The 14,112-nt window shown below is 34.7% G+C and overlaps 2 protein-coding genes across 3 annotated transcripts; one reads left to right on the top strand and one right to left on the bottom strand.

Annotated features, from left to right (window-relative positions):
- The first annotated feature begins 4,663 nt into the window (after positions 1–4,663).
- On the top strand, positions 4,664–9,540 carry LOC113864360 (lysine-specific demethylase JMJ30-like). Of its 2 annotated transcripts, none has more exons than XM_027497977.1 (6): positions 4,664–5,293; positions 5,651–5,860; positions 6,936–7,070; positions 7,172–7,315; positions 7,792–7,883; positions 8,509–9,540. In XM_027497977.1, the coding sequence occupies exons 1-6, from the start codon at positions 4,826–4,828 to the stop codon at positions 8,714–8,716; spliced, it is 1,257 nt and encodes a 418-aa protein (XP_027353778.1). In that variant the 5' UTR covers positions 4,664–4,825; the 3' UTR covers positions 8,717–9,540. The 2 variants fall into 2 exon arrangements, with proteins under 2 accessions (XP_027353778.1, XP_027353777.1); XM_027497976.1 differs by having other exon boundaries at positions 4,665–5,293; positions 7,792–7,884; positions 8,528–9,540.
- Positions 9,384–12,497, bottom strand: LOC113864359 (IRK-interacting protein-like). Its single transcript, XM_027497975.1, has 2 exons — positions 12,030–12,497; positions 9,384–11,244 (listed from the first exon to the last, which is right to left on the bottom strand). The coding sequence occupies exons 1-2, from the start codon at positions 12,255–12,257 to the stop codon at positions 9,724–9,726; spliced, it is 1,749 nt and encodes a 582-aa protein (XP_027353776.1). The 5' UTR covers positions 12,258–12,497; the 3' UTR covers positions 9,384–9,723.
- Positions 12,498–14,112: the final 1,615 nt, after the last annotated feature.

The following is a 14,112-nucleotide window of genomic DNA, read 5'->3' as shown; positions in this document are numbered from 1 at the left end:
GATTTAATTTTTATCAACTCGAGACTTAACGTAAATTAATTAATTTTTAAAAATTTAACTTTGTTTAATTTTATTAATTGACTTAATTAAAATTTTAAATGAGTTGACTCAAACGCGAAACTATTTTAAATAAATATGTGTAAATAATATTTTCTTTCTATTAACTTCTAAAGTTAAGAAAAACCTTAACAAATGAAAATTGAAAATGTCAGCAACAAGGCTTTTTCTTTCAACCAAAGCATTGATGATGATAAAAACAATCACCCTTATGACAACATTTCCTCAAGAAGAGTTTAAAGACAAAAATTAGATCCAACTTGGCTAAGAGCACTTCAATTACATAAAATTATTTAACATTTAAAAGGAAAACACAAGTTTTTATTTCCAACCTAATTATTTGAAGTTGTAAGTGAATAGTCTTTTGATGTTGTCATTATAAGGAAGTGTACTTCTAAAATCATTGATGTTAAACCAAAAGGTAAGTGTTAATAGGAAGATTTATTATTAAAAAAAAATTGTTAATTTGTGATAGTTAAATTTTAAGATTAACAACAATTTTAATTGTCTCTAAATTTTATTTTAGCGATTATGAAATTAACATTAAAATTAGTGACACAAAGTCAAATTTGTGGTGGTTTTGAATTGCTGTTAAATTTTTAAATTTGCAACAGTTATCTAGTAGTGGTTTGGAACCGCCACTAAAATTTGAAATTCAAAAATCAGACTGCGTGGCAAGTAATAATGCTCTATTTTAAAGTTTAGCTCTACACTTTTCTCCGGTCTTTATCTTCTACTTATTCCTTTCTTTTACTCTTTGAGTTCATATTCTTCTTTTTTTTTTAACATCACAACATATATGTTATATAATTTATAGTTTAGAGTTGTTGAAGGAGAGCTATTTTTGAAGGAAGTGAAAAGGATAATAGAAAATTATTAGATTGTCATAATTGGAGAAGACATTTTAACCGTAGTGGCAGTGACAATGGTGGTAATAGCAAAGAGAAAAGTAGTGGTGAAACTCAATGAGGCCAAGGTGGAGGTGGAAGTGAAAAGGAGACTTTAAGTAGGTGATGGAGATGAGTGGGGGTTGTGTGATGTTTTTTATATTTTGTTATTGCAAACTGACACTAAATTTTGTATTTTTTTATGACGGTTATGTAAAACTGCCGCTAAATCTTACATTTTTTGCGACAATTACAAAAAATCGCCGCTAAATTTTACAATTTTATGATAGTTGCAAAAAATTATCACTAAATTTTGTATTTTTTGTGATAGTTATTAAAATTACCGTTAAATGTTATTTTTTATGTATTTTTACTGGCAATTATTGCTAACTACAGCTAATGAACTTACTCTAAATGATGCATTTCTTATAACGTAGCTTAAAATACCAATAAATTGTGTAATGTAAGAGCTTTGAAAATTGAAGGCTCAAGAGTGCTCAATCAGATTTAAACTTGAAAATGAAGTTTTATGAAAAGGAATTTTGAATTAGCATTGTCGCCATGAGCTAGGCAAAGTATGGGAGACATGGGATCATGGTACTAAGAAGTAACATTGCCATGCAAGAATGGTTTAGAAATGGTGGAACATAAACAGAACTCTTGGATTCCAATCCTTTGTAGTTGTTTTCCAAATTGTGTGAATCCCGGTCCTTAGGATATTAAATTATTTTATAAACAAAGCATAAACATTTTTGTGGTGTTAACAGAACATATCGGATCCAAATTGCATCAAGTGCAATCCATTTTTCAACTCTAAAAGAAACACATCAACTGTTTAAAAAAGTTACATGCTAAAATTTCAATTACTCATATTTTTCTATTGACTTAAAATTGTGAACTCCCAAAAAAATTTATCAGTCTTAATCTTAAAAGTAAAACTATTTTTTTATTCTAATATTACTATTCAATAAAAAACAAAAAAATAAGAACTTAAAATAATTAGGAAAAAATTTTAAGATAAATTTTTCAAATTAATATATTATATTTATGCTGATATATTATTTTATATCTTTAACTCAAAAATATTAAATTAAAATAATTATTTTAAAATAAAAAATTATCCATTTCCATTTTTTTCCTCCAAAAACAAAAAGCAAATTGGGCGGTCGCAAGAGAGAAGCATGGGAGCAGTGTGATGAAGTGGCCCCACCCAAAATGATTGGAGGTGGTCCACCTATACGTTGTTTTATTTCCGCTTCCTACCAATGATGAAGTTCCACGTGTCTGGTTATTCCCGCCGCCAGCATCCCTACGAGGATGTCTACCCGACACGTGCCAGACTATGAAACGTCTCATTACCTCGGAATAGTGTCCATCTGCGTGACATTGTCACTGTCTCTCCCTCAATTCCAACTTTACCCCTCCCTGTCCTTTTCTCTTCCACGCTTATTTCCCTCAACACCATGAGGTTCATATTGTCAACTTATTTACCAATTTTCCCAATTCTTACACTCACTCACCCATCAATCACCAATCCCTTCAAAAACCCTCATTTCTGGCCAGAAAGATAGGAATTACGAAAGGAAGTTTCAAGAGAAAAGAGGGTATTTTTTTAAAGAAGGAAAAAGAAACTTCTTTTATGCCACCCCTCTTTTCTTAGAAGCCGTTGTGTCATCACTGCTCTAAAACAATGACCATCAAGAAAAATCTCTTCTGGGTCTTAAACCTTGTGATCCTCACTTTTGTGATTTTATTACCCTTTGTTCAATCCTCTAAGAGTTCAAGTGAGTTCAACAAAAATCACTCTTAAATATTTTCGTGCTTGTTTGTTAGTAATTGGTTGTAATAAAACCATTGCTTGATATATATATTATGCAGATCGTTTGTATCAACCAAAAATGGCAGGAAGCAAGCTCATAGCAACAAAAATCGAGGTAGTATGTACATAAACGGATACATGTTAAAAGCAGAAGAGGAAAAAAATAGTTTTTTTTTTATTGGTTATTCATTAACTTTTCATACTCTCATTTTATTTGCAGGTTGGAAGATTTGGGAACGAAGCTGCTAATGCTGGCATAGTAGAAGACTCGGCAAGAGAAGTGCCAACAGGACCTGACCCTCTTCACCACCACCACCACCCTATAGACCCTTGAGTTACCTTCCTTAAAGGCTAAGTCTAGCTTCTTGCTTTAACGGTGGATCCTCATTGGTTCTACTGATTTTGTTCCCTTGCTGCTTCACATTTTCATATGGTTCATCATATCATGTATTCAGTGCTTACCATTTTGTAGTTTACCAGCTATATCTTCTGCATTATGCTTACTAATTTTGTAACATTTGGGATATATTAGTTTTTTAAAAATATATATAGTTTGCAATTCATTTTCGTTTTCCATTCTGTTCATCCTTTATTATATTGTGGAAAACATGAAAGAAAACAATGAAACTACTGTTTCCATGTCTGGATTTATGTTTGAAGCAAATGAATACATGTTATATTTTAACGTTATTAACTATACATTTTGTGTTAAATTTTTAATCTACATTCATAATTTTTCAATCTTGCTTTTTTATTTTCTTGGATATTGTTTGGACTGAAATATTACGGAGAGTGGTGTTGGTAGCCTCATTGGTCGTTGCTTTTTACCCTTCTCAAAGATCATCCAAAGAAGACAAGGCAACATATAGTGAATTTATCCATTTGTTGCCATTTACAGGAAGTAGTGGAATGAAAACACCTGCAAATTGGTACATTTTTCAGAGTTGCGGTTCCTTTCTCTCTTTTTTTCCCGCTTATAATATTTCAAGTTCATCCATTAATTAGTCCTGCTTAATTTAGTTACCCCACGAATATTGATGAGAAATCAGAAATTAAAGATGTTGAACCAATTCTTGTTGATATAAAATAAACGCCGAGTTCTCTTTGATATTCCTTTTCTATTTACATCGATTTTGGTTATCATAAATTAAAATTACATGTTGAAATTTTATAAACAATATTTAACTTCATTCAGCTGGAGGATTGCACTAAACATACCTGGAATCAGGGTATAAGGTTAATAATTGCACTTTCACATTCACTTTAAGCGTTATACCCATAAAATATTCACAAATTTTTTGCAAAATAGAGACATTATAAAAAAGTAATATGCACAAAGAGTAAGATATTATTATTTGAGGCTTTCATCCATCCAACACAACTCAAATATCGTTGGTTTAAGGCCCCAAAAATATCTTTGTAAGCAATTTAATATTGTACAGTAACCTACATAATAAAATCATGAATAGCGATCTAATAATCTTTATAATGAAACTTATTTGGCTAGAATCACTACCCTAATGCCTAATAATTTTAATTGAATTCAACTCGTTGCATGTATTATTTTCCTAATTCAAAAGATATAATATTTATTATTATTTTGCAGTTGCTTAGAGTTCACTTTATTTAAATGAATAATTTTCAAAATTTTTGTGACGTTTAGCCAAAAAATGTGGACTGATAGGAGCCAGTACATGGAAATCAAATCAAACAAAATTCACATCAGAAGCTGCTTCAGAAAACCTATGTGTAAAGAAAAAAAGCAGCAGCAAAAGCAGGAAGACGATATAATGTAAAGACAAAAAAAATATCATAAAAAGCGGAAAAATATCTGAAATTCGGTGTGGAAAGGAAGAGAAAAATATCTGTCTTCGAGCTTATATAATAATACTATGTATATGCAATGATTGATTAGTAATAAATAATATATTATTTACGTTTGGGCCCAAAGATACTTAGAAATATCTCAAGAATGCTTCAAATCTCAAACACTTTTTAATACGCGCTTATTACACTTTTTCATTTGACTTGCCGGAGCTATCTCACTGCGCCGCCGCAGAACATGTCGTCAACCACCGCATCCGGCGGAGACTCTCCCTCTCGCCACCTCGACACGCCGACGCTAGACAGGGAGTACTCGGCGCTGCTCCACGCCATTTCCGAGCACGGAGGCTATGCCTACGTCAGCATGGCGGCGCTAGCTGCCGGGGGTGAATTTCGCGCGGCGGAGGCGGCGCGCGAGATGGCGTGGGAGCAGCTGCACTCGGGGCCGTGGCACTCGGTGCTGCCGGTGTGGCGCGACGCGTACTCCATGGCGTGCCTCCACGTGGCGAAGCACCACTACGGCAACGGCGAGTTCAAAGAGGCTCTAAGGGTTTTGGATATGGGAATCATCATGGGAGGGACGCTACTCAGAAGGGATTTGGACTCTGCCGTTGAGAAAGTGTCCGAAGAAACAAGGAGCGTTAGGGTTTCTGATTTGGGAAACTCCGAGCATCGACTCGTTGCTCACGATTTTGATGTGATTGAGGTGAGGTCCGTTCCTCTTTGTTTTATTGGATCATTGTTTTTGTAGTGAGTTTCTGAAATTTGAATAATAAAGTTTCAGTAACAGTGAGTAACTGAGTATTTATTTTATTTATTTTTTAATTGAATGGAAGTGTAAAGAATCCAAACAATGTTTGTGAATAGAATATGTAGTGTTATTCTCAAGTATGATACAAGATTCAATGTTCATTAATATTGGAATTTGAAGATTGTTTTAAGTTATGTTACTCTATTACTATCTGGTTATTATGGAGTTGGATTTGAGAAAGTTGATTTATGTTATGGGTATATTTGTTGCATGGCCCTTCTAACGTTTATGTTATAGCTTTTTACACTGTAGGTGCTCCAACTTTTACCTGTCAAGTCCCTTTATTCTAAGCTTGTGGTGAAGAAGTCCGCGCCATCATTGGAAAAATTCCTCAAAGATCATTACCTGTCTGGCTCCCCAGTTGTTATTAGTGATTGTATGGTTCACTGGCCAGCCAAGATGAAATGGAATGATGTTGATTACTTGCTAAGAGTTGCTGGTGACCGCACAGTTCCGGTTGAGGTAATTCCCCTGATTGGTATATCTGTAATTATGAAGGCACCTGTTCTTCTTTGAAGAACACCTGTAGAGAGTATGGATTGCTGGCTGATGATTTTTTCTCCCTGAAACTCAGACCATTTACATTAAACTTAACTCACATTTGTTAACAGTTACCTGTGACTCACTCCTGCTTCATATATGTGTAATAGCTGCTAGATTCAAAGCTGAATTATGAAATTTAAATTGTTTGCTGGTAATATTTCTTTAACAACTTTATTATTAGTAGTTTGGGAAGTTTATCCAGGCTGTTTCAGTACAATAAATTCAAGCTGTATGAATGGAGAGAAAAATTTTGAGAGTAAAATTTAATTCAAAACTAAAACATCTACCTTGGATAGTTATTGACAAACACAAACTTTATGCACTTCACACTGGCAATGAAATTGTCTTCTCAGTGAAATCTTATATCTTGTCCTCTCTTTGTAAATTATATTTCCTAAATTTATGTCTACAGGCAATAAAATTCATCAACTACGACATCATTCACCTGGAACATACTTTCATGCAATTTTTCTATTTGCATTGCTTACTAATCCCTTCAAATATCTCTGGTTTTATAGGCCTAAAAACTCTGTGTAGAAATCCTAAATTTTCCCTGTCATGCATCTAACAAATGAGTAAATTTTGTTGTGGTTGCAATGCTTTGGGAGTTAAGACTTCTCCCACCCTCCCCTCTGACATTCCATGGTAGTTCTTTTTATCCACTAAGTTGTTAAAACTGAAATGGGAAATAGGTAATGAGATAAAAAGTGAAGAAATTTATGATTTGCATGAAGTGAATGTTCATTGTAGTACCTTATGTCTTTACATTGTAACATATATAAAATCCTTTGTTTGTATTCATGCTGCATTTGCCTCGTGTAGACTGTTTCTGTCATGGCAACATTGTTGGAAGTTGTTTAGCAGTATATAGGAAATCCTGTCACACCCACACACACACAAAAAAAAGTGGGTGCAGTGGATCTTTTGCATGTATTTTTTTTTAAATAAATATTGGAAAAAAAGGGTAAGTGCAGCATTCTTCACTTCTTTGCAGGTTGGGAAGAACTATTTATGTGCAGAGTGGAAGCAAGAGCTAATTACATTTTCAGAGTTTCTTCAGCGGCTAAAGTCTGATGACTGTTCTCCCGGTGGTCCTACATATCTAGCTCAGCATCCATTATTTGACCAGGTATTTATAATTTAGATTTGTATCAACTCCAAATCAACTTTTGCAATTTTAACGTGTGTGCAGGACTTGTGCTGCTTCCACTAATATTATTGAATTGGCAGATAAATGAGCTTCGGAAAGATATCTTTATCCCTGACTATTGTTTTGCTGGCGGAGGGGAGCTACAATCTCTCAATGCTTGGTTTGGTCCAGCTGGAACAGTAACACCATTACACCATGATCCACATCATAACATACTGGCTCAGGTAATTCAGTTGTGTACTTTGTATTAAACAATTACAGAACAAATCTGCCTTTTGCAACCTCAACCCCCCACCTCGTCCTGAAAAGAGATTATGTCCCACTAGCTGTTAGATATGGCCTTCATCCCTTGAGCGTTAGTACCCCAAGTAATTATTACTGTAACAATTGAGGTCCCGTGAGTCCAACTTTTAGTAATGCGATTACTGAACCAATAGTGAGCCAGATAAAATACAAAGTTCAGATTTATCACTATAGATTATTTTAAGAGACCTTTAATATATGAGGATGACATTGTAATTTATATTATAGCCTCATTATTTAAATTGTTATGACGCTGATTAAGTGCTTATGCTATTCGGACAGAAAATTGCCTCAATTATATCATACTATTAGCCATATTATGCAAACTGTGAAGGGTCACTGTGCGCCATGAAATAATCTATTTGACTGAAATCGTTGTCTTGTTTCATACATCCAGGTTGTTGGGAAAAAATACATTAGGCTTTACTCATCATCTTTGTCTGAGGAACTTTTCCCCTACTCTGGTACCATGCTTTGCAATTCTAGCCAGGTAATTAGTGTTTTGAACTGTATTATTGAACGACTTCTCATGTTATCTACCTGTGGCTTTTCTTGGAGTATAGCACTTTTTCTGCATCCCATCTGATGGCCAGAGAGCTCTTGAAGTATTTCTTTAGTTTAACATTTCTTTCTATCTTATTTTTCCTTTTCCCCCGTTACTCAATGTATGTCTAGGCTTTTATCATTACATAGGCTACAGATAGCCCTGGCAGCCAAGTGACCACTTATTTAAGCTTCTATAACTATACTAAAAGATTCCATCATAGATCTGTTATGAGAATAGGTTTGTTGTGACAAAAATGATTCTTCTGCAAATGCAATGCTTATGACTAGACTAGCTGCCAACAGGATGTATAAAGGACATTTTTTTCCAGTTTACTTAACAATATATGATAGGATTAAGCCCATGAATCCGCTATGTTACAAAGTGTTTACAATATTGGGGTGTTGATTGTGGTTAGCTTCCTACAATTTCATTCAAACGGCACAAACTCTGCCATCAATTATCTTATTTTCATCTAACTTTTGCTTAGATCTTCCTTAGATGAGGTGTGTGCTTTATTTGTATTTATTGCTTTTGACATTTTGAAATATCTATCTCCATGTTGATTGGAAATTTCTTGTTTTTGAAGGTTGATTTAGATGACATAGATGAAAGGAAGTTTCCCAAGGTGCAAGACTTGGAATTTGTAGACTGTATTCTAGAGGAGGGCGAAATGTTATATATCCCGCCAAAATGGTGGCACTATGTGCGGTCTTTAACTACCAGTTTATCGGTTAGCTTTTGGTGGAGTGAGGGTGAAAGTTCGGATGCATCCTAATGTTATATCATCTTGATGTTTACATTTCATTCTTTCTTAATGTCGAACTGTGCATGTTCTAAGTAACGTTGCTAATATCTATGTGACTGGTCTTTTTACGTCCCAGTGCAGTAGAATCCTCGTGCTTAAACATCATTTTTGGCACTTGCCATCATTAATAAAATATATATAAAAAGAAAAACGTGCAATAGAGCTGCTAGGCACATTTGATTGTTCTTGACTTTTTTACCCTTCAATTACTGATCATAAAGGTTTTGAAACGCAGTCGCAAACACTAAACTAATCTGTTAGTACTCTGTTTCTTGTTGACTTCATTCGTACTGAAAGCTTCTGCATGCGCGGGAATGTTTCATCTGAGTAGGTTGTTTAAGCTGGGGAGTTCAGCTATATAATTAATTTTCCCCAACCTTCTATAGTTCTCTGATAAGACCGTTGGTTTGATCTAATGAATTCGATAAACGCCATACTGTAAAGTAACACAAACAAAATCGGTGGTATGTCCCCTTCAATACCAATAATTGCTATTTGCTACTAAACTGTCCTTTTTCCAACACTTATTCATAGTAATTAGAAAAAAAAAAATCCTTTATTAGTTAGTCTCTTTATTATTCATGAACACTGCAACTAATAAGAACTCGTCTATGTCTAGTAAAAGTTAGTAAAATAAGCGAAGAGGGTAATATTATCCTTGGGATTCTTGTGGTCGAATATGAGAAAAATAAGACAAGGTCAGTGATCAGCCAGAGGTGAAAACATGTCGGTGCTTTACGTTTTCTCTATTCTGAACTACATAAAGTTGAGAACATTCATAATTTTAATTGCCAAATAATTCTTTGCACTTATCTACTCAATTACGAGCACCCAAATTTGAGAACGCAGTAGATTAAATCAATTTGAACCACTATTATTTACGCTCACATATATTTGACTAGTTACTGACTTAAATATTGCAGAGGCTAAAGAAAAATAAAAAAATATGTACATATAAAACTTGATATAAATTTCACTCAGGCTGCAGACTTGTACCTGCAAAGAACTTTACACCTCAAGACCCTATCCTGAACGTAAAACCCCGGCATCACCATGATCTTAACTCTGCTTGGACCTTGTGATCTTGGGCACATATCTTCCATGTAGTGAGGATCAAAGGTTCTATTCTCTTCAACCCTTAAAATTCCCAACGGTGGGTTGAAAGAAAAAGCAAGCAAATGTAGCAGCCACATGCATTTTGCTGCCACAAAGAAAGTTTGAAGGAGCTGCTCGGGCCAAGGCCTTGTCCAATTTAGACTAGTGGTGATACAACTCATTTTCTGGTCACAGAACTTGCTAAACTCCTCACTGTAATACTTTGTTCCCTTTCTCAGCACCTCATTCCAGCTCAAATTCCTAAGGGCAACAAATGAGGAGAATTGCGCTTGCCGATCCTGCTGCGGGTCTAGGAATTTTGAGCAACCATACTTTTGGAACACACAGTTCTCAAAGTCTTGGTAGAGAGACTGATTTATGAAAGCTTCAATATGGTATAGAACTGCCTTTGAGTGCTTGGAATTCAGAGACAGCTTATATGGTTGAAGAAGCAAGTTCAAATTTTCTGTCAAAGAATGATCAGTTTCTTCAATGTGGTTTATAAGGGTCTTACAGAACTGCTTCACTGATAATCTTGACTCTGATACTATCTGCAAGAATCCCTCTACCATTACTTCCTCACTCACAGGCATCAAATTTCCTCCATTCCCATCTAATGATTTCCCTCTATGAGGAAGATTACTGAGTTGTTCACAAAGTTGAGAATCCCTTGCCTGCATGGCTTGCCTCAAAGCTTTCTTCAGCTCTTCACAGTAACCCTCCAAGTACTCCAGCTTCTGTTTCAACTCCCCCAATGAAGATCTCATCTCAGAAACTTCCATTAGTGCTACATCTCGGTTCTCATTTGCTTCCACCAGCTCTCTCTTCAATGTCTCAATTGACATTATTCCCAAGTCCTTAAGAACCTGAGAAACATCCTCAGATTCTGCTCTATTTGGAGAATTTTCATTCTTTTGCTTCTTCTTTAACCGAGGAAACAACCATGAAATCACCCCCTTGCTCTTGGGTTGGGACTGAAAAGATGAATGGGAATCTGCGACAGGGACAACAATATTGGAGCTCTTGCTGTTCCTTGCATTCTCAAATTCACTAGTTATGATGGCAGGGTTACATTTATTGCAGGAGGATATCGACTTGAAATCTTCCAAACTGTTTCTCCTCCTACACTTGAAGTAATCATTTGCAGGTGACGTTGGAAGAACAGTAATTTGATTTGCACAAGAGCCAGTTACAGATTTGCTATCGTCGCTAGGACATATGTGAGATTCTAGGTTGGCAAAACCACAATATAGTCCCTTTCTTGAACTTGATTTCTCCTTGTACTCTGGCACAATGGTTTCTATGCTGTTCCCTCCTTCTAAACTCTCATCCCATCCATCTGATATTGTTAGGCTTTTCAAGGGGTTTTGATTGTATCCCACCGCTGGGTCATCTTCATAGCTCTGTCAACAATTTTCACATTAAGAAACTTATTATCACAAAATTTAATACATTAAATGCTACACTTTTCAATAGAAGCTTAATATTTTGTTTTTATTTCTTAACATGTGCCCCTAGAAAAATCATATTATCAATTATCAATCAAATTTGTAAAAATAATAAAAATAATAATATTTAAAGGGGAGGGGAACTTGGAGCCAGTGAACCACAAAAATTGGTTGAACCTGAGAACCACAAAAGGAGAGATAAAAACATTAAATTATTCTTCAAATGAAAGAATTAGTCAGATAATAAGTGTCACAGTGCAGAATTTGCTTCAGGATTTCAGTTCATTGACTTATTGAACATTAAAAGTTCCACGACAGGGAAATTAAAGCAGGAATCCCAAAATCTTAAAAAGTCAAACTCATTGAGATTAAATGAGATAGAGAAAAGGGAGCAACGATTAAGGATGTAACCGTAATAATATTGACATCTACCTATGAGCTACAAAGAAGGAAGCGGTTCATAATTCATCAACCATCACAAATAGCAGCGTTCAAGGGAAAGAAGCACAACACAAATATTGAAATCAGGCTAAAAATGATTGCATATTTCATAAATTCAGGTATCTTGAATTCGGTCCCTATCATGATGAACAGAAACAATCATTTAACACACAATCCGGCAACAGTACTGTCAATTTGAAAACAAAAACAAAACATCAGTTTTGATATGAATTGGGAAGATTCTAGGATACCCAAATCAAATTTTTAAGCCAAAGTCCAAGAAAAAAAATTATACTTACAGGGGTGAAAACAGGGTAATCTTGCGCAGAGAAGTGAGGAACAGGGCGTGAAGCAGGGGAAGGAGATGGGAATCTAGCATTAGCAGGGCTATTTCCTCGCATTAAAGCAGCATGAAGTGCTCTTAACTCCACTGCCTTGGCTATGGCGCTTTGAATTTCCTGCCTCGTAATTTCAGGGTTGCCATTGTTGCTGTCTTTGAAAACTGTTGGAGTAGCAGTTGCAGCCATGAAACAGAACAGAGGAAAAGAACAGAGTGGAACATGTAAATTTCGAGAAGATAATATGGGCACTTAATAAACTTGGATTTTACTTTGTTTTTTTAATGGATGAGAAGAACAAAGGGGTAGTTATTCAATGGTTGGATTTGATTTAAAGGCTATATCTAAAGTAGAACCTTGGAGAACCAGAAAATAGAATGAGAAAGATAGAGAGGGGCACAACAAGTCCAACTTTTTTTGTTTTTATTCTCATTGGAAGATTAATGGGATGAGAGAGCATGTGATGATGTGAAAAGAAGAAAGAGTGAACTGTGAAGGAATTTTAACTCTTACACGTATGTACACATCAGCAATGTGGTGCCACTTTACCAATTTGCCCATACTCATATATTCCAAATACTTGAAGAACCCAGCATTAGGTGGTGGTGGTGGTGGTACCACTGTTTCCCATGATTGCTTTGGTATGAGCATGAGAAGTTCCATGCCACTATCTTCCACCTCCATATATGTGGTCAACTAATTATGCTTTTTTCAATTTAGAGATTTTTTCAACCATGTGTTGCTTTAATGCTAATTGATACATCGTGTGTAATCATCACAGTCAATGACTTGCCTTCTGGAGCTTGGTTCACAAAGGCACCAATTAAGCTAGGTGGGTTTTCTTTTTCATAATGAAAACATGTTCTTATATCAAGTCATATGGTAATGTTTTGAATCCCATTATGCTGCTTTCATCTACTTCTTTTATACATGTTCATGTCCTTGTGTAGCAATTACTTCCTTACTTGGTTGGCCATACTTGGATTTGAACCTAAAACTTACAAGAATAGAGAAGTTTCCTTCTCCTGAATCATATGCCTAATGCACAAACTGTAGCATTAACTCTCTAAAGTTTTAAGTGCTTAAACATGTCCTGATAACTAGGGATAGAGGGCAAATTCACAAGGAGATACTCTCTTATTAAATTTATGTGTCTGAGCTCAAATTGGACATTTTAAAAGCCTTTTACTTACTCCAACTGGAAAAAGTAACTTTTTTTTTTCCTTTTGCGAATCCCTAACGTGCAATTATGTTGGTTGAGGACCATATTCTTCAAATAAAGAATGAAAATCAATAATATTGAGGCGTGCAAGGTGCAGTTTTTTTTGGGAGAAAAGGGGAAAGCAAATAACCAAAATCTACCAAAAGCTTGACACTCAACAGACACAGAATCATTTATACGAGACAGAGTGGCACAGTGGGGATCAAGTGACCAAGTGGGCACGGGGTAGCATTTTAAATTACGAAAAAACCCATCTCATGTCATATATGAGTACTAGTCCCCAAAGGGTATTTTTGAAAATGGAGAATCTTCATTATACAACTACCGCATAATTTCATGTAGGACAGTGGAATCGTTTGGGTGATATTTTGACCCTAATAAGATAAGGTTTGAAACAATTATTCAATCTTGGTGTGTAAACATAGTTTTATCATTGTCATTTAGAGTAAAGATCCATTTTAGTCATTTAAATTACAAGTATAGATATTTTATTCTTTAACTTTACAAAAATGTTATTTTAGTCTTTAACTTTTAAAAAAATTATTTATTGTAATCTTTGTTTTACTTTATTTTCATTTTCATTTTACATAAAAAAGTTATATTTTTAAAAATTATTTATTATTGGCTTTTTGTACTTTATTTAACATAAAAAAGAGTAAAATAAATATCATTTTGTAAAGCTAATGATTAAAATAAGATTTTTATGAAATCGATCATTAAAACAATTGATGCATATAATTTATTGTAATCTTTGTTCTTTTATTTATTTATTGGTAGAGAGAATTTTATATTTATGTAAGTTACAACAGTTCAAGGGTTGCT

Source organism: Abrus precatorius, unplaced genomic scaffold (assembly GCF_003935025.1).
Source record: "Abrus precatorius isolate BTA unplaced genomic scaffold, Abrus_2018 Scaffold4, whole genome shotgun sequence".
Taxonomy (NCBI): domain Eukaryota; kingdom Viridiplantae; phylum Streptophyta; class Magnoliopsida; order Fabales; family Fabaceae; genus Abrus; species Abrus precatorius.
The sequence above is the reverse complement of the archived record's forward strand: the minus strand, read 5'-3'. Positions and strand labels throughout refer to the sequence as shown.

Bases quoted from the DNA above. Each gene is read 5' to 3' on its own strand.
- LOC113864360 (XM_027497977.1), top strand. From the start codon at position 4,826: ATGTCGTCAACCACCGCATCCGGCGGAGACTCTCCCTCTCGCCACCTC. The intron at 7,071-7,171 runs GTATTTATAATT...TTGAATTGGCAG, and splicing joins AGCATCCATTATTTGACCAG to ATAAATGAGCTTCGGAAAGA. The intron at 7,884-8,508 runs GGTAATTAGTGT...CATGTTGATTGG, and splicing joins ATGCTTTGCAATTCTAGCCA to AAATTTCTTGTTTTTGAAGG.
- LOC113864359 (XM_027497975.1), bottom strand. From the start codon at position 12,257: ATGGCTGCAACTGCTACTCCAACAGTTTTCAAAGACAGCAACAATGGC. The intron at 11,245-12,029 runs GTAAGTATAATT...AATTGTTGACAG, and splicing joins ATTACCCTGTTTTCACCCCT to AGCTATGAAGATGACCCAGC.